Source organism: Cryptomeria japonica, chromosome 1 (assembly GCF_030272615.1).
Source record: "Cryptomeria japonica chromosome 1, Sugi_1.0, whole genome shotgun sequence".
Lineage (NCBI taxonomy): Eukaryota > Viridiplantae > Streptophyta > Pinopsida > Cupressales > Cupressaceae > Cryptomeria > Cryptomeria japonica.
In genome coordinates, this window is record NC_081405.1 from 37,404,829 (window position 1) to 37,430,917 (window position 26,089).

The following is a 26,089-nucleotide window of genomic DNA, read 5'->3' on the forward strand; positions in this document are numbered from 1 at the left end:
TTCTTCCTGTATCCCTCTGATAGACTCCTTCAAGGTGACGGAATCAATGCTGAATTTATCAAGCGTGTTCTTCCCTAAACAAATGGCGTAGAACCATCAGGGAAAGTCATAGGCTTCATTCTCTTGGATCACTTTCCCCTCTACCAGTGTTTGCCTTGGAGTCTTTGTCAGAACCCTGAGTCGGGAAATGGTTAAATCTTGGTAGACATCAACATCTTCCCATAGTCCTTCAGCCGTTTCCAATCTACTTAAGAGGGCCACGAACCTCGAATGGAGCTGAGCTAGATCTTCTACAAATTTCCTTGCCTCAGCATAAACATATTCTACCCATTCTCGGGAATAATGTGCCATTGCCTTTGTAAGTTTTGCATCATCAATTACTTCCTTGGGAAGGAAGGGAGGGGGAGTGGATGAAGGACCTGCTTCCCTGAGGGGCCTTTTGAAACCCCTGACGTATTCGCATAGAAATCTGTTTTCCTCCTTCAGCCGCTTACATTTTGCCTTTGACTTCAGCAATTTCTCCTTCATGGCAAAGGAAGAATCGTCGAAATCTCCCATTACTTGACTGGTGTAAGCATGGCCAAGATCCACCTGTTTGATGACGTAATCTTCCTGTCTAATCTCACTCCTATCCTTATCCACTGCAGGTTCAGCAATGTGCAAGGTTCGGGCTCCAGATTCTTCCCTGACTACCTTGGAGAACTTTCGGGGGGCCTTCCTTTCCGGCGGTTGATCCATCCTCTTCAATAATTCTTCTAATTCCTGAGCATGATTGGTCCCTCCTTCTACCTCATTTCCCAATCTACCTACCAACCAATCTAGCGCGGGGATGGAATGGCTGTAATCCTCTGCATGCTCCGGTTCTTGAGATTCTTCTTCCATTTCGCCAAGGATAGTCTCTACGAAATTATCCTGGCGAGCTTCTTCCAGTTGCAGGGAACTTTCTTGCCTCTGACCTCTTGGCTAATGGCAACCCTGTGAAGCATTGATACTAAGTATGTCAGGTGCTGGAACGTTCCCTGGAAGTGGGTCTATGGGATGTGGGAACTTCTCTACTTCTTGTACGCTCGAGGAGCTAACTGGTGAATGCTCCCTTCCTGTCCTCGTTCTCTTTTGTGGGGGTTCCTCTTGTTGGACCTCCTGTTGAACCTCGTGCGGGATTTCCTGTTGGATATCCTTCATCTTTGTTACCCTTGGCCTCTTTGGGGCACTCTTTCCTTTGTCCATCTGGGCCTCTCTTCCTGCCTAACCCTGCGAAGAGCCTTCAGTTGCCTCGCTATGAGAATCCAGATTTCCCATCAGCTGGTATGTCAGATGGACATGGTTTTCCACCAACTTTCTTGTCTGCCTGTCAATCCAGTGCTTAGTGAATTTTGGCACTGGCCTAGCCAAAATGTTCAAATCATCTACCTCAGGCTCCGACCAATCTGGCAATAGGATAGGTTGATCCTTTATCCTCTTGAATTCGGGTTGCATCAAATCTGAGTCTTCCTTCACCTGGTCTAGTACCTGATGAATCTCACTTATTCTGATGGTGTCGAGGGGCAGTCTGGAGTGCATTCTTCTCCGGACCTCAAAGTCATCTTCGGCACCTGCCCAGTAATCGTCCAAGTGAAATCTATGTATGAATTTGACACCGACAACCTTCCTAATCTGGCTGTAAGGATCATATTGGGCCCTGGAAGTGTAAAATGGTAGGCGATAGAACGCCAATTCGCCTACTGCACTTTCAGCGGCCTCCAAACCTGGGCATATCTCCATGAAATCCCCCAAGACAATTGGAAATTCAATAGATTGCTTCTTCTTCTTCTTTTGCAGCTGATCGTAGGCAGTCAACTGCCTCATGAGCTCGAGCAATACAAGCTTATCTCACGGATATCTGGGCAATTTGTAAGATTGGAAGGAGAAGCCCTGCGTCCTGATGTAGGTGAACTTGGGGAACTGCAAGAACGCGGCGCCATACTTCTGGACCAAAGCACTTGCTTGTGGAGACAACCTCATGTGCAACTTATTTTGCATAAGTCGTGTTAGGTACATGGTGAAGGTGTCATTCGCCAACTTGTAAGAATTCACGTTGTGGAGATGTAGCTGAGGATAACATTCATGCACCTTCAGCTGAGCTGGCCCGCAGCCCATGATTCCTCCCCTTCGTGCAAGCATATAGAATAGGTAGGAACTCATGGAAAAGGACTGAGATCTTTTCTCCTGCAGGTTCTTCAATTGTTCATGCAAGTAGTGGTTGATCAATCTAGCCCAGTCGATTAGTGTATTCGAATTCATGATCTCACCTATGTAGAAGAACACCCAAGGCTCGAAGTTCACCGAGTGTGAGCATCCCATTACTCTGCTCAACATCTTTATCATGTCCACATACTCCTGCTTGAACTCGAAGATTGTGAGAGTTTTAGGCATCTTGGAAACGTGTACTCTAGGCTTCAGCAACCACTACTTGTTGATCAAATCAGCACATCTGGCGGGGCCTGCTTCATAGACTGCTTGAGCTCCGCTGCTAGTCCTGTACGTCATGGAGTAATGTGAAGGGATTCCGAAGCCTTCACCAATTGCCTCTGGAGTCAATGTTGCCAGTAACTTGTCCTCTGGCCTTGAGATTGTCTTCCGCTCCATATTGTAATGTGCTGCACATTCCAAGACTAGATCTGGGCATTGAATGGTGGGAGGAAAGCCAGCTACTGCAACTATTCCACTTCTCACAATTTTGACAGCTGTCGAAGATGGATTGTGTCCTGCAGTTCCGAACATTCTTATCTTAAATGCAGCCCAGTTGAACGTGTCGAAGTTGGTATTGCTGATCTCTTCCCATCTTGAATTCAACTGAGAATGGGGAAGAAAACCTTTCATCTCTGCTTTGATCAATGCCTTCCTGGAGATAGTAGCCGCCTTGCTAGGTTCCGCCATCTTGGGAATACTTCGAAATGATGAAAATAGAGACTAAGTATGAAAACTCTTTGCTTCTTTACTCTTTCTTTCCTGAATCTTGCACGTGAAAAATGAAATGTTTTTCCCAACTTATATAGAATTCCCAAGAGGCATCAAATTAGTAATTGCATTTATGGCGCGTCATACTTTCCTTAATTACTATGCCATGCAAGGCAATTTCCCATGCGTGTGAGTTCAAATTTAGAACTTTCCTTAAATGATCCAAGTCATGTGTCATACTTGGAAGATTCCTCCTGCCAACTCATTGATTTCATTCTTTCCAATTCCGAAGGATCTTTCTTAGGATTTGCTCGATTCCGCTCCAACTTGCCATTTCCTGCTTTAGAAGGAATTTTCATGCCTCTTCTTCACATCCCTATTTTTTAGGGATCTTCCTAAATTTTAGGAGTCAGGTTCATTGGATGGGGAATTTCGTCCCGATTCTGAATCTATAAAAATTTCCATATTTGGTCAGGATTTGATGTCTAAAAATAGCATAACTGAAAATTCGCCCGAGGGGAATTCTGCTTTTTATTCCTCCTTGACTCCTTGGATTCCATGCCTTAGGCAAAATTTCAAACTTTTTGCTTGAGTGAAATTTTTTACCACGCCAAGGATTCATGAATTTTCCTTCTATGAATGGCTTTCTCAATTCAGCGCCCCAGCCCAAACCTGGGCGCATTTTCAACATGTCCATGGAGAGGTGGAATTTTCCACTTGTGAATGCATTTCTAGTTTTGGCGCCCCAGCTCTGACCTGGGCGCATTTTGGAGATGTCCATGGAGAGGTGGAATTTTCCACTTGTGAATGCATTTCTCAATTCAGCGCCCCAACCCTGACCTGGGCGCATTTTGAAGGTGTCCATGGAGAGGTGGAATTTTCCACTTGTGAATGCATTTCTGGTTTTGGCGCCCCAGCCCTGACTTGGGCACATTTTCAACATGTCCATGGAGAGGTGGATTTTTCCACTTGTGAATTCATTCTTGGTTTTAGCGCCCCAGCCCTGACTGGGCGCATTTTGGCCATGTCCATGGACACATGGAATTTTGCACTTGTGAATGGCTTCAAGACTTAGAATATTTTGACCTTCCACTTCAGGGATGATTCTTCACATTTAGCGATTTTAGACCCCTACCTATCTACTTTCAACTTTCCAAATTTAGAAGTGATTGTGCATGTTGATTCTCCGCTGTCTGCTAGCCTGATCCTGCCACAAATAGACTTTCCCGAAATAGAAACTTTCCAAAATGTCAGAGTTAGAGCCCAAGACAAGACGCAGCATGACTTACTAAAAATAGAAATTTACTAAAAATAGAAATTACTAAAAATAGTAAGTTTGATTTTTGGCAAAATGGCGACATTCTGGGACTCAGAAAAATCCCTAAAAAATAGGGACTTTCTAAAAATAGAAAGTTGCTCCATTTGGGCTCAAATTTCACTGGGAGGTCCCTTGAAGGGTCCTGATTCCAATCGTATGCTTAGTTTTCCCGAAACCCTAACAGGAACCCCTAAAATCTAGGACAAAAGGCAAAACCCTAGAAAAAGGACAAAACAGGCCCTAGACCTCATAGAATTTGCTTGACAGAGAAGCAGATTAACCCTAACTGACTCCCAAACATCCGTAACGCGGAGAGATTGAAGAGATTGCCACTGACACAGACAAGAATGAAAGCCAAACGACCAAAACGGCCTAAAAGTTAGGGGGTCCCTATCTGGGATGGGGTGATGTGTGATTAGGTCACAACAAGTGGCAATCTAATGGGTTGTGGTTCAAATGAAGTTGAACCAAATGTTGATCTCGATGCTTCTCATGAAGATGAATATGGATATTAAATATGGATTGTAATTTGAATTTTCTTGTGTAATGACATTTTGAGAATTGAATATTATCATTTTTGCAAATTATGAATATGATATTATGAGTTAATTTATTTATTAGCATTTGGCAATTATGGATTTATGAGTATCAATCTTCTTATAGTTATACAGTTAAAGTTAAATTTTTATAATTTTGATGTTTTGAACATATATCTATAAATGTGTGTGTGTGCAGACATACCTGATACAAGTATTGTCATTGATGTCAAATTAATTGAAAGCAGGAAGCATCTGAAATGACATCACAGAAAGAATGAAAGTATCTAAAATATATCCTAGAGTCGGGTGTTGGTTTGGAAGTTTCCTGGCAAACTAGCATGATGAAGCAGAATATTACAGTGAGCATGGTTCATATCTATATCATTATCTGAAGGCAAAAATAGAAATCAAATGAAAACTATTAATGGAAAGACTTTATAAATAATCCGATATATTTATTACGCGATATATAATATGGAAAGACTTTATAATTATCGGCAAATATATTAATATAGCGGCAAGTTTATTAAAGCGAAAAAATGTTTTGATGGCGGATGTATTAACCAAGTATTTTTTACGGCACCTCATGAGCGTTAATATATGGAACAATATTATCCGCGGCACACTTTAAATTAATTAAAGCGGAGATAGATATGGAGCGGCAAAATTAAAAGTGAAAAATAAATCTCGACAGCAAAAATTATTAAACTTTGTGTTTTGCGGAACTTACTTAATACTGGCTGGGAGAAAATAATATTGTAAATAAATTACATACCTTATTTTTACAATACATATTATCGGGCTTCATTAAGTTCGGTGGTTTGTTTATTATGAAAAGTATTGTCTAAGGTATAGTGGCATAAGAGTTTATTAATATAAACAAAAGTGTTTGGCAAACAAATACTCCCGTAAAAAGTTTATTAATAGAATTTAACAAAAAGAAGTTATTGAAATATTGAAGGATATGACTTTTCAAACTAAAAGTCGTGTTGGTTTGCAGCCGGTGGAACTAGCACATATATATATGAATTTTTAAAAATGCTTTGAGAAGGAAGTTGATATGCTGGATATATATATACTTTGTATAAAACTGTGGATTTTTGAAAGTATACCTCACGTAGGTGAAGTAAGAGGTGTGCAAAGAGAAACATGAACAATCAGTCCTAAAAGAGCATAAGTTTAGAATATAATAGCAGATATATAAACTTAGCACATGCAGATTTGAAATGAAGAGTAAGCCAGATTTATGATCAGCTTACAGCAGATTTAAGAAAGAAATTGTGACATATTTGTATGAAGATGTGTATGCAGATTTAAAGAGTGTTACCATTGTCCATCATCCATTGTTACAGCAACATGTTCAAGATGGCAAATTAGATTTGTGAAGAGTGAGTTGGTGCTCACAATTTCAGCAGAGAGAGTTGGTGCTTCCAGTGGGTTGGTGCTCACAAAACAAAGTTAGGGAGTTGGTGCTTCGAGTGGGTTGGTGCTCACAAAATTGTAAAAGAACATAAATATATAGCATTCATTTTCAGTGGTTTTCTCCCGCATTGGGTTTCCACTTAAATCTTTGTGTTATTGTGTTCATATGCAAAATTATTTTTAGTGATTGATTCTATCATTTTAAATATTGAATTGAAAAGTTTCATTATACTGATTCACCCCCCCTCTCAGTATAACTGTGTGCTCTTCAATACCTCGTACCCAAGGAAAAGAAATTTGTCGTACCCACGTACCCGAATCCATATCTTGTACTTGTACCCATACCCAAATTGGCAACTTAGTTTTTTTCCAAATCATCAACTATTGCCAATTTTGAAAACTAACCTGATCTAAACGTTGGAAACAAAAGCAAGCTTTACTTCTGAGTTGCATATCAAATATGAAATCTTTCAGAAGGTGGCAGCTCTCAAGTGAGCCACTCCCAATAATGGGCGTTAGTGTTTAGCTCTCAGGTGAGCCACTCCCAATAATGGGCGTTAGTGTTTAGCTCTCAGGTGAGCCACTCCCAATAATGGGCGTTACTGTTTAGCTCTCAGGTGAGCCACTCACAATAATGTATGTTTAAGTGTTTTGTTAAGCAAGATCACAGAATAGTGCATAAAGAAAAGATTCACACTCTTAAATACAGATTCCTCAGAAAAAACTATCCTTCTTATATGCTCTTGAAGAAACCCTTTAATCCTTTCTATGCCTTTAATATATTTCCTATTTTCTTCCCATATAATTATGTGTAGTGTCGTGTCGTAAATTGTACACCCTTACTAGGGTGGTACAATTTCACACTTAGGTTAGCACCCGCCTTAATGTGCCTTGCATCTTGCATTTCTAATTCCCCTTTAAGCATTTAATTAATTAATTTAATTAAATCTAAGGTCATGTCTCATCACTTCACACATTATAAAGTTGGGCCCTTTACCCTAGGTGTGCCCCTTTTCATCTTATTTCTCCAATGAATCATTTAATCATAAACCCTAATTATGTCTTATTTTGACCGTTTAGGCCCGATTTCGCATATCAAAACATCTCGAAATCAGTTGTAACTTTGGGATGCGCTCTAATATCATCATATCTAACGGCCCCGAAGATTTGGTGAAAGTTGGTCGGACCGTGGCGGGAATGCACATGGTCCGCGACTTTTACCCCGAAATTTCGGGAGCACAATCCTATGATATAATAATGCTTAACCCGAAAATATCGGCGGGAAATTCAAATACTAGGTCAGCCTAAACATGAAATTAAGATCTAGGGTTTCATACTTAAGAGCTCTCTTTCTTCATTTTGAAGGGGTCTTCTTCTAAGAATCTAAGAGCAGCTTTTTGGAGTATTAGAGCCTTCTTTGCAGCGAAAGAGTAGATCTTTGAAGTCTTCAACAACATTCAACATTCATCCATCAAACATTCATCAAGCATCATTTTATCAATTGGGGGCTTTTGAAGATGTAGAAGAACAATAGGAGATCACCGACTGACGATTGGCTTGTACCTCTCCCTTGGGGTTGGGTATGGTTTCATGTTGTTTTCATATCTTTGCATAAGCTTCATTTTGATTCATATTCATGCTTTAGATCACTTTGCATTGTGGATTTAGAGAGTTTACTTTGTCAATTATAAGCAATTAGGGTTTACTCTTTAGGATTATCTAATTTGTTGTTTACTTTCATTCTTAGGATCTTGCACACACACAAGGTTCTTGCACACACATTTTCAGTACATTATCGGCTATTCGTGGAGGTGGAAATCACCAACATGAGGGTTTGACTAAGGCAAAACCCTATATAGCCACCCCAAACCCTCTTTTTCAGCTTCAGGTACAGGTTCGGATCCGAGCGTCGCTGGAAGTGTTGGGACCGGAAGAGCACACAAGGACACTTTTGGGTTGCAGATCATGGCAGAAACCCCAAGGACAAGGGCGTGGCGCCCTGGTCCTGCCCAGGACAGTGGCGTGGCGCCATGGTCCTACCCTCTGTCAGCAAGACTTGGCAAAACAATACTTTGCAGATCTCAGAATCCCTCCTGTCAGTTGTAGCTCCAGAATTGCAGAATCTGGACAGTGGCGTGGCACCCTGGTCCCGGACATTTCTGCTCAAATTTCAGACATAGGTGCACCTCTTATTTTGCCTTCTGATCTGTACTTTTCAGCAGTGTATCAATTGTTCTTTGATCTGCATTCTCATATTAGAGTTTGCTTGCTTATTTGCTTTCTAGGTTAGATCGCATTTTTCATCATTCATCTCTCTCATTTACAGCAAAGGAATAGAAGACCTAAGAGGTAATCCATGACTCTCTCTTTCTCATAAGAAATAGCTGACGTGCGTTACCTCCCTAGGCTCTTTCGTATTCCATGAGTGTGTATGAGAGTGGGATTAGGGTTTCCATACTTATTCTCACTTTTCCCCCTGCACGTTATGCTTTACTTGTCTTCTATCCTCCCATAAGAAACTCAATGTTTGTCTACACTCAACATTTTCTTATGTCAAAGGTGCTACTAAAACACACTAGGTTGATTACAATGTGAACTCAAATTGTCAGCCGGGGCTTTAAACATGAAAATTCTAACAATATGAATTGTAAATCAAGAGGAAATCAATTGAAGAATTTTCTGATTATTTAAAGAAAATTTAATCAGAGGGAGGCCATGTACCTAAAAAAAAAAATTTAGGCAGAAAACATAAACCCAGAATGCCTGCTAGTATCAATTTAAACGATTTCTATGTTTCGGGTTTTTTACCTTCTTGCATTGTAAGCTTTTAGGAGTTCCTCTTTTAGAAGTTTCATATAGATGACTTCCATTTATTTAATGGACTCTCCTACATTCTTTAATAAGAAGGCTGTATGATCTAGAAAAAAATTCCATGCAATTGCATATGACAACCCTTTCTTTATAAAGAGACCATTCAATTTATTGAGAAAGGTTAAGGGAGAGATAAGCATTGATAAGCATTGCTGAAATGTCTTGCTTATGAAAAAATTTCAATTGGCGAAATTGTTTTCATTTGAGAGACAGCATTGAAACAACCATGGACTATGCCTTGCAATAACATGATAAGTTCACCGAACAGTAATAAGTGAAAATGAATCATGCAGAGGCACATACAAGCATTCTTACACTCAAATGAAGCCACATTTACCATATACGGTGGCAGGATTTGCAACAGAGGTCAAAAAGCATATAAGAATCATCATATAGATTTGAAAGTATAATACATATAACACGGGGAAAAGTTTTGGCATAGTAGACACAATTAAAAAAAACATTTAATAATAACACTTCAGCGTAAATTTCAAATCAACTCTCTAGAAAAAACAATTCTGAGTTTCTCTTAAAATACTGACAAGTAATTGCAAGTATAATATACACTACCTCAAGGTGAAAACAGACATTATCCATATCAATAGTTGGTACACCAAGGCACTTTATTCTCACAGCCTCTGCACGTTTCCAGTGGTTGTGTATATCAACTAGCATATTGTGAGTTACACCCCCACGGCCTAAACGATAAATGGACCAAATTTAGAAAATAGCTTTAACTGCTTGAATAAAATTTACTATTGCCATAGATAATTCTTTTAAAGAAAATCTAAGATAAGCTGCACCTAGCTAAATATACAGAATAGATGTCAAAGTGAAAAATCTATGCAAATGGGACATCATTCCTTTAGACTAGTTACATGAAAACATTGCCCAAAAACTGGTAAGATACATAAAAATAGACTGTGAGAAAATAATTAAAATAACATATACTAAGTAACTGTGGATATTCAAATAAAATTGAAGTTTTCAACAAAAAAGTTACATAGAAGATTCTTTCATTAGATAGAAGCTAGATTCTCTTAAAATTTAAGCTGGGTATTAAAGCACTCATTGATAACAACTATCCAATTATTACTATTCACAATATTCAGCACCCTTAGAGCACCAGATGCTGACATTTTCTACTTCTCTCCACTTTGGATGGACTAAACTATGAACATGATATCTATCATGTTCACATGGTAGTGTTGTGACGTTTTCACAAATCGCCCCATTGCAAATGGGACCCCCACTTTTATGCTCATAGGTTAGTTCTTTTGCTTAGTTTGCTTCGCTTGGCAGTAGTTTCTTTAGTTATTAACCTCTTGCTTGTGAGGGATGCAATTCCTTGTCATCAAGATGTGATCAAGTCAAGCAGTCTAGCAGCAGTCAGGTCTCCCTTTGGACTGATTTGGATCCTTTGCAGCTCTAAGTGCTTAGGTGATAGGTGAGAATCAAAGTAGTCTTTGGGTGATACTTCACAATGCAACCTCTAGGTCAGGTTAAGGTAAGTCTTAGGTGTGACAAGCAGTCAAGCAAGCAAGCTGACATCCTTAGGTTGGAGCATAGAGGTGATGATCAATCAACTAAGATGAAGTGTTTAATGAAGATCAATCAAGTCTAAGTGATGATGGAAGAGAACAAATGCACCAAGTCAACCCTATGAGCAAGTCACTCTACACTTGGTGAAATCAATAAGTGACGAGGTTGACATGAGTGATCCTTGATCACCAAAATCCACTACCTTGAAAGTCTTGATGATGATGTTAAATGGAAGTGGCAATGAGTGAATTTACCCCTTGAATCCTTCAAGTTTGAAAGCCAAGACAGTGAAATGATCAACTTAGTCAAATGATGAAGCAGCCAACTTGGAGTGAAGGTCCATGAATTTATCCTTGGGTCATGGAAATCAACGACCTACCTAAATCCACGACTTTGGGGTCATAGTTGGCAATGATGAAAGAGGCACTATCCAAATGTCTTGATACGCAATGATGAATTACCTTGAATTGAATTGAGTGAGGAAATCAACAATGATGAAAGTGAAGTGAAATGAAGATTAAGTAAGGGTGGAGGTCGCACTTACAGTGCTTATCCTTGGGTTGCTCAAATCCACGACCTAGGAGGCATTTTTCCTTGAGTTGCTCAAATCCACAACTATGGAGACATTTTTCCTTGAATTGCTCAAATCCACGACATAGGTGGTGAGTGATGACCTTTTTCCTTAAGTTGCCAAAATCCATGCCTCAAGCATGGAGATGGCAAGATTCATCCTTGAAGTGAAGATGAAACATTGAACTTGCTCGATCCTTGACTTGGAGTGAATTGGAGAATGATGATGAATATCATATTGAAGGCAAAATAATATACTAAATGTTATAGTTGGCAAGAATGAATAATGATGAAATTTATCCTTCACTTGCCAAAATCCACGACCAAGGAAAGTCTTATCCCTCACTTGCCAAAATCCACAATCATGATGACTATCCTTGGGTTGCTAAAATCCATGACCAAGGAAGAGGTTATCCTTGGGTTGATAAAATCCATGACTTGGCAATGGTAAGTGCAACATTCTGATATTTGATCAAGCAAATGAATAAGTTTGATGAAGGGTGAAAGTGATTAAGGCAACTATGACTTGAGAGAAGCAAGCAAATTTATCCTTGGGTGGACAAAATCCACGATCTTCAAGAATCCACGCCCATGAGAAATCCACAATCAGCCTAAATCCAATACCTTGAGATGTAAGGTGAAGTTTGTCTATCACTTGGTAGAATCCACGATCAGACATCAAAATGTTAAAAACTCAGACTTGAAACCCCAATCAGATCTCAGAAGATGGAAAATGTAGTGTCCTACCCCAGGTGGAACTACTGAGAACTGTTCTGTAGCAACCTGTTGGTTAATTTTAGATTAATAATATCGTATTTCTTTTTGAAAGTGGTCTTTTAGAAATAGACAGAAGTTGAAGAAGATGTGTTTTTGATATGTGTTTGTAGTTTTTGAAGAGAAATGACAATTGTATTCTTTTGGCAATTAATGAAGCAAACTGAAACTATCTTGAGAATTACAGTCGAGCTTGTTATTTCAATTAGACAAATACAATAGTTTCTTATGATAATGGTGCTATTACAAACAAGCAATGTCTTTCAAATCACTTTCTAACATACCCGGTGGCTCCTTTGTATAAGAGTAGTTTATGAGTTGATCTTTGGGCAAGCAAACAACCACGGTGCTCACTCAGAAAATGATCCACAGTGACTTAGAAATCTGCTCTTTCCTTCTCCAAACTGCTATCATACAGAGGTCTGATGTAGGTGCTCATATTGGAGAATATATGCTATGATTAACCCTTAAGTTTGGAGATGTTTAGGGACTCCACATCCTACAGTTGGTACGGCCTGATATGGTCTGATTTATGTAAATTAAACCCCTTTTGTCTGCTGCAACCCTTGTAGACTGAACTATTCTGTTGGAGATGTGATTCTGCTAATAGACAGCTACCTAGAACAAAGTTTGGAGCTGGAATGACCTTCAAATGAGCAGCAAAGGGGATTGGCCTAGCAAAAAAAGGAGGTCACTCAGAAATTATGTTAAAGCTGCTCTAAACCCCTTCCAAAGACATATACAAATACCTTCAAACTGCTGGAAATGGACTTTCATACAAACCCCAATCTAAAGATTCATCAAAAGACTCTTGTTCACTTCCAACAAGCCAAATAGGGGATGGCTAAACAAGCAAGCTCCTCTTTCAGATTTCTATCAGCAAATACCTCTTCCAAAACTGGTTTCTTTGTTGCCCAACTGAGATCCCTAAAGTAGAGTCTCCTTGCTCACTCTTGGTTGGTCTCTCACAGCTGCAAGTGTGTTTACTTGTGGAGGTTTTCATCTCCAATAAGCACCTCAAACCCTAAGGTTTAGACAAGCTCCTCTAAGGAGACAAGAACAAGATAAAAAACCACATAGCATAATGCTTTCTTCACCTCCAAGACTCTTTTATCCTTCCTCAATGCTACGCCCTAATTAGGGCTTAAACATGGGCACCCACTTATGGCTTTAGGTTCAGTTTAATTTAGAGTTAAATAACTCATTATATCACTTCATTTGGCCTTAATGAAACCTTTTTAAAAATAACTTATTTTTGCCTTTTAAGACCCCTTTAATATTTCCAATGACTTTATTATAAAGTCATTTCATGACATAATAATTATGGCTTTTTTTCAAGTCACTTTATTATCATAGAAATATCACAAATAACCATAAAATAAGTGAACTCCATTTTCTCTATCCTGGGACGTCTACCAAGGAAGCACCTCACTCTCTCTCTAAACTCATGTATGCCTTTGAAGGAGATATTCTAGGGTTTAATGCAGTTTTAGACTGGCAACTAGGAGATAATAATACTGTTGACTGATTCCACCCATGTTTACTCTTAAGTGCCCTCTGAAATAGGAGAAAATCACGAGTCAAGTGTCTTTTGCCCATTCTTATTAGTCTACAAGGACTTCGTTAATTGACTGATCCTAATTTGCTGGCTTTGGCTAAGTAGGGGGCATTACAGAAAATCAAACTTGAAGATACAAGACATACATTTCAACGGCAAGTAATGGAACGTGAAGGAGAAAAAAGCCTCACCAAGTCTAAAAGGGCATTTCAGCAATCTTTTCTTGACATGAAAGCCATGGTGGGAGAGTTGTACAAAGGGCGATAGAAAAATGGAGAAGACCAAAGTCAAGTTAAAGACGAAGTTATCGATGGTGACCCTCCTCCAATTCCTCCTCCTCCTACAACTTCTCCACCTCCATCTCCATATCAAAAAGGCCAATTAGAAAAGGCTGATTCCAAATTAGCTTTGTCAAAATTAAATGTAAGATTTGATTTGCCAATGTATAATGGCAAACTTAATGCAGGAAAGCTAGATAATTGCATTAAGGAGATTGAAGACTACTACAAGGTTCAAAGAATTGTGGACAAAGGATCCAAGGTTCAACAAGCTACTTTCCGACTAGGAGGCACCACACGGATATGGTGGGGGGGTGAGGTTCAAAAAGATTTTCACATGAAAGGTAAAATGAAATATTCTTGGTATGAATTTACATCTGCATTAAAGAAGCAATTCTATCCATCAAGATATATACAACAAGCATTAATGGATTGGAAAAATCTAAAACAAGGTAAAGGACAAAATATGCAAGATTATACTCGAGTTCAAGAAGAGGGCATTAGCATTGGGCATTCTTGTGTATACACAAGAAACTCTTTTGAAGTATAATGGTAGGTTGTATAGTTATTTGAGACATACTATTCTTATGTTTAACGTAACTAATTTTGATGAAGTTTGTGCCCAAGCTACTCACATTGAGTCAAGGGGAAAGAATGTACATGAGAACTTCTCAAAGAAACCAATTCAACTAATCACAAGCAAGAATAAAGGAAAGGGTAAGTTCAAAAGAACAACCATAGTGAAGAAAGAAAATGAGAAGCCTACATGTTCACATTGCAAAAATGAAGGAAATGATGAGGCCAAATGTTGGAAGTTTCATCCTAAACTAAGACCAAGAAGGATGATAAGAAGACCACTACTACAGTCCAAAAGAATCTTGGATTAGATTCAAGTGATGAAACCAAGATCACAGCCATGGTGTTACAAGGTATATCTTTTGTTGTTAGTACTAGCTCTCGTAATCATTCTTCAAAATCTAAAACTATGCAAGATGGTAGGAAACGAAGTGACCTATTTCATATTAGAGTCATCTCAAAACATACAAAGATTGATACACTCTTTGATAGGGGTACGCGAGCTAATCTTATTTCTAAAAAACTTGTTAAAACATTGGGACTTGAAACTAAGCTTTATCCAAAACCATATCCTTTAGGATTGGTATGCGAAAATTCCAAGTTACAGGTGTCTAAATAATACAAACTCATATTCGCAATTACGTCAACCAATGTGGTAGAGTTAGATGTTGTACCATTACATATTTGTGGAATTGTTTTGGGAAATCCATATTTGTATGACAAAAAAGTTATCTTTTACAGGGAGGAGAACAAGTATCATCTTATAAAAGATGGGATTGAGTATATTGTGAGTCCCTCGAAAGGAAACCAATTTGTATCTTGTGACCATAAGATAAATGAAAAGGCTTGTAAATGCTAGCAAAAGTTTTCTACTCGTGTTTGTAAAAATTAAGGATGATAAATCCAAAGTTTTCAAAGAATGCGATCCTAAACATAATAATGACTAATTAAGATTGTTTCTAACTATGATGAAATGTTTCAAGAACCTAAAGGATTACCTCTCGAGAAGAGAGCATGAGATTCAGTTGCAGCAAGATGCACCTCTTTCCAACATTTCCATCAATGATTGAGAATGAAGAAATCAAGAAGCAAGTCCAAGAGTTGCTCTAGAAAGGAGTCATCTGACCAAATACTTCTCCATGTGGATCGCCCATTGTGCTAGTGCCAAAGAAAGATGGCATGTGGAGAATGTGTGTGGATTTCCACACATTGAACAAAATCATGGCAAAAAATAGTTATCCTCTTCTTTTTGACTACCACCACGGAGGAGGCAAAAGGACTAGAGCTAGGCTAAATATGACCCATTTCAAGCAATTCTTTGATGGTTTTCTCAATTTCCTCTTTGAAATTTCGAGGGTGCCTATAAGGTGTAGTAATCATGGGCTTAGCCCTTTGTTCTATTTCTATGGTATGTTTTAATCCTCTCTTTGGGGGTAGCTCTGGTGGAATATCCCCAAATACCTTCTTGTGTTTTTTTAGTATAGGTTGGATATCAATGTGGATGGCCTTGCCTTGGGGGGAAGACTTATCGAGAATCATGCACTGTGCGGCCCATTCTCCTTGTTCATGCCTAAAAATTCTCTCCATTCTCTTGGACTAGACTACCCTTGGAGATCTGTCAAATAGCCCACGTAAAGTGACTTCTTGACCATTATGTTGGAAACAAATTTCCAATTTTGGGAGGTCCATAATGAAGCATCCCAAGAAGTGTGTCCAAGGGGTACCCAAGATCACATCGACATCTAGATTTACCACATAGAAATCCTCTTTGATGGGATGTTTTCCCAAGGTGATCTCCAGTGGGGGGATTTTCTTGGTGCATTGAGCCATAGATCCAATAGCCAAGGCTACTGTAAAGCCCTTAAAGTCCTTAGTTTTCAATTTCATTTTTGTAGCCAAGTTCTTCTCAATAAAGTTGTGAGATGCCCCACAAGCTACAAGGGTGATTACTTTTTGTCCTTTTAGAATACTTTTGATTCAAAAGCATCAGTGTTTGGAGGCTTGTGAGATGGCAGCTAGGGTTCCATGCTCTTCTTCGTTGTACCTTGTTTTCTTGCTTGGATATTCCTTTGTTTCCTCATCGGACAATGCTTTGATATTATGTGCTTGCCTTTCCTTTCCGCATGTGTCCCAATCTCCATTCTTCCTTGCATTTGAAGCACAAATTTAGGTCTTCTCGTTGTCTTTTAAGTTTTTCATGATTACAAACACGCCCTTGTTCCCTTTTTTCCTTGCACTTGAAACATAATCCCTTTTTCAAGCATTCCTTCCTTTCTTTGTAAGGTAGGAAAGGTTTTTGCACTTCATCCTTTTTATAAAAAGGTTTGGTATGAATGTTCGAAGGTTGATTCTTTGTATGGTATTTGTCCTTTGTAGGTGTGATGTCTAATTTTAGTACCTTTTGGATTACATCCTCAAGTGATGTGGGATTGAAGGCACTTACCAAGCCACGGATAGTTTCTTTTAATCCTTCGACAAATAGGTAGGCAAGTTTACTTTGAGATACTTCAAGGTCCATAACTGAAAGTTTTTGGAATTTAGTGGCATACTATTCTACAATTCCATGTTGCCGTATTTGTGTTAGCTCTTTAAAGTAGAATTTGGGGTGTTTTTTATCAAACCTTTGGATAAGTTTTTAAGTGAATTCATCATAAGTTGTTATGCGTTGGCAGCCTTGGAAATGAGGCCATTATGCCACCAATCATGGGTTGTTCCTTCTAAGTGGAGTATGGCGAATTTTAAGGCATCTTCCTCCATCATGGGACTAAGTGAAAGGTAAGCACCAATCATGGGTTGTTCCTTCTAAGTGGAGTATGGCGAATTTTAAGGCATCTTCCTCCATCATGGGACTAAGTGAAAGGTAGGTGTCCATCTTTTGGACCCACAAATATGCCATGACTTTTTTGGATCCATCAAAATTAACAAGGGTTATTTTACTTATCCTTTGCTTCAAACCATTTCCTACTAGGGGCAATTTGTATTTTAGCATCATAGTAATCCCTAAAAGAGACATTTCTCTTAAATTCAAGATCTAGTCTTGAGTATGCTTCCACAATTTCATCAATATTATCCATGGTTGGATTATTTGCTTCTTCCTCTACCACGTGTTTTTCCTTAGGTAGGAAGGGAGGTCTTGTTGGCCTAGGGTTTGATACCCTTGTTGAGATGTTTTCAGAGTGGTTGGAGTTTGTATCCCTCCCATTGGTTTGGTTAGGTCAAGAATTATTATTGTAGACACCTACAATTGTCCTTTAATTAAATAAATATTTATTATTTATTTAATTATTTTGTTCTAATGTCCTTTATTAAATAAATAAATATTTCTATTTATTTAATTAATTCATTAGCTTCTTCCACTATTAACTAAATAAATATTTTTATTTATTTAATTAATTCACTAAGTCTCTTCTTTCTAATTTTAATAAATATTTATTATTTATTTAATCCCATCCCTTTTTCCCAAATTAAATAAATATTTTATTTATTTAATTTATGTGGCCCTTCTTTTATTGATTAAATAAATACTTTTATTAAATTAATTAATTCATCTACCTTTTTCTTCTTATCCACATGACAACATGTCTCCCTAAATACCTACTCCTTAATCCTAGCCCTCCATTTTAATTTAACCTCTTAATCCCATTGAATCTCCTTCATCTTTACCTACCCTTCAATCCCATTGAATCTCTTTCACCTATGTGATCTTGGCCATTCTTTTCACCTCTTAATCTTAGCCCTTGAGAGGTTTCCTCCTCTCATTTTCCATGATATAGCATACTTGGAGCATACTTACATTTTGCCAAAATCTCTCTAGAATACATCATCACATCAACTTTGCATCATAGCATACATCATCACAGCCACATTCATTCTTACTTGAGCTCTTGTGCAAGTGCAACACAAATCTATGAGCAACAAAATCAAATACAAGATCATGGAGGATAGAAGAACAATGGAGACAAGCCTACTTTGTATGTGAATGGTATAATCATTGTTATTTGCATGCATGGTAGTTCTCTATTGATGTTGTGTTGAATTAGTTTGTAGACTTAGGTTAGTGGTTCAATCTTATTAGGATTTACAAACAGGATTTAAAATTCACCATAAACCAATTGTTATTCATATTTTGAATGGCTTGGAGGAGAAGTTGGGTCATTCTTTCATTTCTTTCATTTTGCTCCATGAGAGCTTGAGTGGTTTGCTCCATGAAGGTCCTCAATTTGTTGCACATTTGTTCGCCCATTGTGTTGTTTGATGTAGGACTGTTGGCAGAAGCAAATTTCCTCCTTTCTCTTTCCAAAGCCCTTTGAGCCCTTTGGCTAGGTTGCATCAACTATTTTTCACAGGATGGTAGGAAGGAAGTTCTGATACCAATTGTAACATTCCCTATAGGGATATTCCTATATTTTGCCCTAAAAACACCAAATGAGGTAAGAATTATATTAAGGAAGTCAACTGGACACTTTAAGTCTTGCTTAAGACCCTGCAACCAAGTTAGTTATCATTATGAAAGATGAGGAAACATATAATCAGCAATATTACAAAGAGAGTCCTAATAATCATTGCAAATTACAAAATGTGCATGTGGGATTCAATAATACTTTCCCTAACAACCTATCCTCATTATGGAGTTCCTTGGGAAATCATATAAGGTGCCTCGAGCTTATTCCTTTACATCAAGCCCAAGAGTACAAAATGACACTGACCATTTGGCCTCTTGGCCCCATCTGGGGTTGGCATACTTGAATGAAACTTGTGTGCTACTTGCTTCCTTTATTATGTATTCCATTCTAACGTCCATAATGAGACAGTTTGTTGATTAAGGTATTAAAGATTCTTTTATATATATAATCTATAATGCATTAATATCATAATGGCAAGAGAATAACAACATATAAATATATATTAGCAACAATATGATAATTGCTTATCATTTCTATATACGATCAAATGGAAGACAAGATGACAAGTCAGCAGAATCAAAGTTCTATGGATTATGCATCATATCAACTACTTGAACAGTACATAAGTCTGCTGACTAGTTTTATTAATTATGAAACTAAAAGTCTCTTCCTTGATTGATTGCCTTATTTTATCTTCTTCGATGCACTTCCTTCCAACACTGAGTGATCCTTTATATCTTCCAAGGGGGAGCAAGAGGTTGTGTCCCTTAATCTGAATGCAACTCTTCTAAAGTGATGCTTCCTTCCTTTATGACCTTTGCCCCTTCACTTTCAGTGGTTTCATTTGTTAAGATGTAATCATTCCTTAATGATCATGCCTCATTAATTGATGTTGCTTGCACTAGCAGATCGCACAAAGGAAATAATCATGCCTCCTTAATTACTGCCTCAATGCTGATGTAGATCATCGGCCTACATCCATTGCTTATGGGAAAATCGTGAAGTCTTAGGTTAAGGCAATTTTCTAAGTGTGTGTGTCTCCTTGCTCATGGTGGGGTCGTGACACATTTGAGCAAGAGTCCAACAATACAGCGTTCTGAGCAATTGGAGCTACCAATCTCATAGATTTAATTGAGATCCCAAAGTCTCATCGAGTTTGGTTTGGGATCAATCAGTTTATAAGCTAGCATTGCTTGAGGACAAACAATTTTGGGAAGGGTGTAATGTCCCCTTTTGTAACTGCCATAGTTTTTGCCCAAAAGTCACAATTCCAAGTAAAGCAAGAAATGAAATACAGTTAGAGATTGTATTTACCAATTTGAATTGTTGAACAAGGGAGATCCTAGTTGACGCCCTACTAGGGCTAGGAACATTATTTGTCATATGATATATCTAATTCATTAATGGAGTCCAACCATAGAGGGTTGGGAAAAGAAGACATGATAATGTTCCCAAAGCGACCCTCTACCCTAGGCCCAAGAGTGGATATACAACCCCTCTTGGCCTCATGTGGCCTTCTACCATCTCATATGAGGTGGTGTACCTAGTGAGGTGTCCTACAGTCGCCCCCCCTCATCATACCACTCTTATTCACCTTCCTATGATTGGGATTCATTAATCCAATAGTCAACCATGGTGGAGCTTTTGGAGAAACTACAATAGGTTGTCTAGAACATCCTTCCCTTCTAGGCCCAAGGGCAGGGCACTCCTTGCACCCCCTTGGCCTCATGGGACTATTAGTCACCACCATGAGATGGTGTGCTTGGAAGGGACCTCAAAATTGTTTACTCTCTTTGTATTCCCCCACTATCCCTCTCATGGTTGTTTGCAACATTTAAACAATTATATGAGGAATCCCTTGAATTCATCCCAATAATTGATTAGTGTGGAGGTTAGGAGGGAAAAGCTACAACAAGGCATCATGTGGCCTCTCGCGATCTCATATGAGATGGTGTACCTGTTGACATGTGTTTTATGACCACACCAACACATAATAAAGTTTCCAAAGGACACTCTATCTTCTCTTGAGAAAAGACCCCTCGTATGCTAAGATTGTGAAGATCATAGAAGCGACTCCAAGGTTCCTACTACGAACATGCGACTTTATGTTGGATGTGAGCTTGTTTGGCTTGATGTGATATGATGGTAACACAAAGGGACTTATGTTTGAATCATTCTTCACTTCTTTTGCAATGTTGGCTGGAACTTCTTCATCCAATATTGCAATCTCGTGATGCTTCTTCTTCAAATGAACACAACTAGAACGAACTGAAATTAAAAGGGGAAAGGGTTAGAAGGATCTAAATCTACTCCTAAGGGCAATGATATCAATGGATAGTGCTCTAATGAACAAATTTCAAATAAACCAAGTTCTGCTTCGCCAAGATCAACAACTCCACAAGAACTGATGCAATCTTCCAAGGGTTATGCAAAGAATTTTCATATCATAAGGAACACCATCATAACAAGCAATGCACATTCAATGATTGAAGTTAAGCATCCATATAAAAGGCCTAGGCTAACTTTACACTTCAACTTATAATCAATAAGATGCAAAAAGTATGAGTCATGCAAATTCATCAAACACCATTAAACATTCTCCATTGAAATCAAAGCACTTAATCTAACAATTGAGAAATTGGAAGAACATCATGCAACAAATTGAAATAAACATAAATCCACCACATCTTCAATGAAATCAAATTTTATTTCTCCAAGTCTTACAACAATGTCTTCTCCTTCTCCAACTCTACTTCTACTCTAAGGAGCAAGAGCTCCCTACTTGAACTAATGAGCTATCTATTTAATGAATTACAAATGAGAAGGCAGGGCCTTTTATAGAGATCCTCCCACAAATGAATGGCCAAGATTGATTTGAAATCAAGGGCCAAGATTACAAGATGCAAACCCTAATTAGGGTTTTGACCAAAATGAACCCTTTGTGGCACCTGTTGTGACCATTTCACACATCACCCCATCAAAGATGAGGGACCTGTTGTGAGTATCACACATCACCCCATCCCAAATAGGGACCCCCTAGCTTTTGGGCCATTTCGGTCGTTTGGTTTTGGTTTTTTGTGTGTTTTGGTGGCGGTCTCGTCAATCTCTCCGCTTTGCGGATGTTCGGGGGTCAGTTAGAGTTGGTTAGCTTCTCTGTCGAGCGAGTTCTATGAAGTCTAGGGCCCATTTTGTCCCTTTTTAGGGTTTCTGCCTTCTGTCCTAGATTTTAGGCGTTTATGTTAGGGTTTTGGGAAAACTGAACATACAACTAGAATCAGGCCCCTTCAAGGAACCTCCCAGTAAAATTTGAGCCCAAACGGAGCAACTTTGTATTTTTAGAAAGTCCCTATTTTTTAGGGATTTTTCCGAGTCCCGAAATGTCGCCATTTTGCCAAAAATCAAACTTACTATTTTTAGTAATTTCTATTTTTAGTATGTTTCTATTTATAGTAAGTCATTTTTGCACCCTGCCTAGGGGCCTAATGCTGACACTTTGAAGGTTTCTATTTTTGGAAAGTCAGTACTGGCAGGGTCTGTCAGATAAGGCGACAAAGATCATACGTTGGCAGATATTTCTAATTCCGAAGAGTCAGACAGCAGATAGAGAAAGCCAGAAATTGGTCAAGTGCTGGAAGCCTATGCCTAAAATGGAAAGCTCAGAAATTCACCAAGGATTCAGGAAGTCACTCCAAAATTGCAAAGGGGGTCAAATTGTCCTAAGTCTGGAAAAAATGAAAATTCCTTGCCCTGTTGGAAATAGCGCCCAGGTATGCAGTTGGGCGCCAAATTAAGGAAGGCAAGGAAAGACGGACAAATTTCAAGAATCCTCCACAAGGGTGAAAATCTGCCCAACTATGGACTCGGGCGCCAAATGAAGGGTCTGAAGGATTCACAAAAAAATTCATGAATCCTTGCTCAGAGAAATTCCGCCCAAGTCCTGTGGAGGGCGCCAAATGGAAGGGGGCAAGGATAACATAAAAAAATGAAAAAATCCTTGACCAAGTGTGATTTGCGCCCAGACATGAGGGAAGGCGCCAAAATGGTATACCCATGGAAGACAAGGCAAATTGTGAATTCCTTCACACAGTGAAAATTGCGCTCAAGTGCTAGGGAAGGCGATAAACTCAACATGCCATGGAGAAAATACAAAGATGAAAATTCCCTAACTTAGGCATTTTAGCGCCCAAGTGAGGTAGAAGGCGCTAGAATAGACATGCCATGGAAAAGGTGAAAAGATGAAGTTTCCACGCCTTATGAAGAATAGCGCCCAAGGGTTAGCTAGGGCGCCAGAATGGAGAAGGCAAGGAGAAATGGATAAATTGCAAAGTCCATCACCTATGTGAAATTCCGCCCTAACACCTGGGAGGGTGCCAAATAGCAAGAGCCATGGAGAAAGTGTAAAGTTCAAAATTCCTTCCTCAAGCCAAAAATCCGCCCAAGTATGCAGTTGGGCGCTGAACAGAGGAGGTCATGGATGGCGTGGAAAATGATAAAATTCTAAGATATAGTGAATTCAACGCCCAAGCTTAAAAATTGAAATTTTGCCTAAGGCATGGAATCCAAGGGGTCAAGGAAGAATAAAAAGTAAAATTCCCCTCAGGCGAATTTTTGAATTTGCTATTTTTTAGACACCGAATCTCGACGAAATGTGGAAAATTTTGTAGATTCGGAATCGGGGTGAAATTCTCCATCCAATAAACCTAACTCCTAAATTTTAGGAGGATCCCTAAAAAATAGGGATGTTGAAAAGAGACATGGAAATTCCTTCAAAAGCAGGAGACAACAGGTTAGAATGAAATCAAAGGCGAAATGTAAGCGGCTGAGGGAAGAAAATAGAAACCTGTGCGAGTATGTCAAGAGTTTCAAAAGACCCCTCATGGAAGCAGGTCCTTCATTCACTCCTCCTTCCTCCCTTCCTAAGGAAGTGGTTGATGATGCAGAGGTTATTAGAGTGATGGCGCAAAATTCCAGGGAATGGATAGAGGATGTTTATATCGAAGCAGGAAAATTCATTGAAAATCTAGCTCTGCTTCATTCAAAGTTCGTGGCCCTCCTAAACAGATTGGAGACAGCAGAATGATTATGGGAGGATGTGCACATTTACCAAGACTTAACCATTCCACGGCTCAGGGCTTTGACAAAGACTCCAAGGCAAATTCTAGTGGACAGGAGAGTGATTCAAGAAAATGAAGCTTATGACATTCCCCGATGGTTCTATGCCATCTGCTCAAGGAAGAACACCTTCGACAAATTCAGCATTGACTCCTTCACTTTGAAAGAGTCCATCAAAGGGGTGCAGGAGGAAATCATTAGTGCAATAGAAGCATTGTTTGCGAAGAAACTCAATGACGGAGGAATAACGGTGAAAGCCCTGAAATCTCAGTTGCACGATTTCTTCTTCGTAGGTTCATTCCCTAAGGAACATTTTGCAAATGTTTCTTCATTCTCCGATATAATGAAGAAGACACAGGAAGTCATGACGGAGTGGGAGAGCTTCTTTTCCAAGAGCGAGGAAGAAATTGCCTTGATGGAATTTGACATCGAAAATGTGCCAAATGTCTCCATCGGAGAGCTGGAAGCTGTCGTCGGCAGATTCATTGCATACGCTATAAATGAACGAGATAATGGTCGTCCATTTTTGGACGAAAGTATTTTGGCTGAATAGTAGTGGCATACTTATTGCTGAAGGTATTTTGACTGGGCGTGGGTCCAGTCAATGCATGTCGCCATCAAACAAGGAATCTTCTTGCATGCCGCCTTCTCATTATGGTTTTATGACAGATTCTCCGTGCATGTCGCCGTCACCGGGAGAATGATGGGCATTTATGAAGGTGTTCGCTATATTTTGAGCATAATCAACATCATGGGACACATTTAATGTGCTAGTGGGAGTTATTTTAGGCTCTTCGAATTAATTGTACATGGGCATAATGAGTTATTAATCGTCGATTCCCACCTTGTTGCACCTTGCGTGGAGAATCTTCTGGGGTGAAACCCTAATTAGGGTTTGCATGGCCTGAGGCCTATATAAGGGGGTGCCCCCCTCATTTGTAAAAGAGAGGAGAGATTATTATCTGAGATTGTTGCATCAGGATTGTGAAGTAGTCAACTTAATGCATTGTTCAATTTGATGGTGTATTCTTGTTCTACTTTGGCAATCTGCATGGTCTTGCTCTCTTCAATTAGATTAGATTTGCTTATGAGTTGTTAGAAGAACTGGATTTGATAGGAGAACTTGTTGCAGAATCCGAGCTCATACTTTTGGTGTGCAGTTGTTTGTTGTATGCCGTGCAAAGTTAGCCTGAGCCTGTTGATGTGTATGCGTTTAACTTCGGTCATCAGTAGAGATTGTTCGATCCGATGGTCTGTACTGATGATCTGAAAAGCCTCCACGCACCCTTTGAAGATTGCACCGCCTTCGTGTAGTTGTGCTTTGCTGGCAAAACAAAGAGTGGTTTGATTTTGCATAAGCAATCCTGTCTCCTGTTCTTAGGATTAAATTAGCCTTAGCCTAGTTTTTTCTCTACCCTACTCCTATTTACTTTCCGCATAATTCAAAATCCAAAAGATCCAAAACTAGAGCTTTCATTGCAAATCATCCGTGCAGAAATCTTTGAGCTTGCATGAGTCTTCTCCAATTGAACACACGTAAGGCCCCTTGGGTTATCAGCAAACCCATCAAACATCTGAGTCACGTCCACGCACTGAAGGAACCTTGGGATTAGTCGTTTGAACTTTAAGCAATCCTAGCATGCAAACTAATCTTGATCAAGAGAGGATAAGGTGACCGTTGGTGACTTTATTCTGTGTTAGACGCGGTCATAAAAACACGTCAACAGGACCCCCCTTTTTCCGCTTTCCGGCAACATGAGTCAATTGATTAAGTGGCTAGCAGTCCAATTTAGGCTCCAAATTAGAGGTTTTGCCTTAGGTCATCATCAAAGATCTTGATTGCAAGAGAAGAGTCTTAGGGTTGAAAGGTATGAAGTTGAGGGTTGAACTAGTACAGGTCAAAATGAGAAAAAATAGTCATCAAAATTGCTTTCAAGGATGGATAAACAATGTAATCCCATAGCATAGGTCAAATTTGGGATTTTCATGCAAAAATAGGGCAAAAGCTTTGCAAGTGCAAATGAAGCCTTGAAGACCAAAACCTTAGTATGAACAAACCCTAGAGGGCCGCCCTAGTTGATTGATTGAAATTGATCCTCCAAGTGCCGCCACCTCAAAGCCAAATTTGGGCGATTTCAAATAAGAGAGGGGTTCCAAATCTCATTTCTTTTTTAACAAACGAAGACAAA

General features: G+C 39.1%; 1 protein-coding gene across 5 annotated transcripts in view; it reads right to left on the reverse strand.

Moving 5' to 3' along the window:
• Positions 1-26,089, reverse strand: part of LOC131048660 (CRS2-associated factor 2, mitochondrial) — a 109,140-nt gene that overhangs the window by 36,216 nt on the left and 46,835 nt on the right. For all 5 annotated transcript variants that reach the window (XM_057982705.2, XM_057982700.2, XM_057982701.2 and 2 more), the window contains exon 2: positions 9,658-9,785. In XM_057982705.2, coding sequence (XP_057838688.1) covers positions 9,658-9,785 — 128 coding nt within the window. The remainder of the gene's footprint in view (positions 1-9,657; positions 9,786-26,089) is intronic.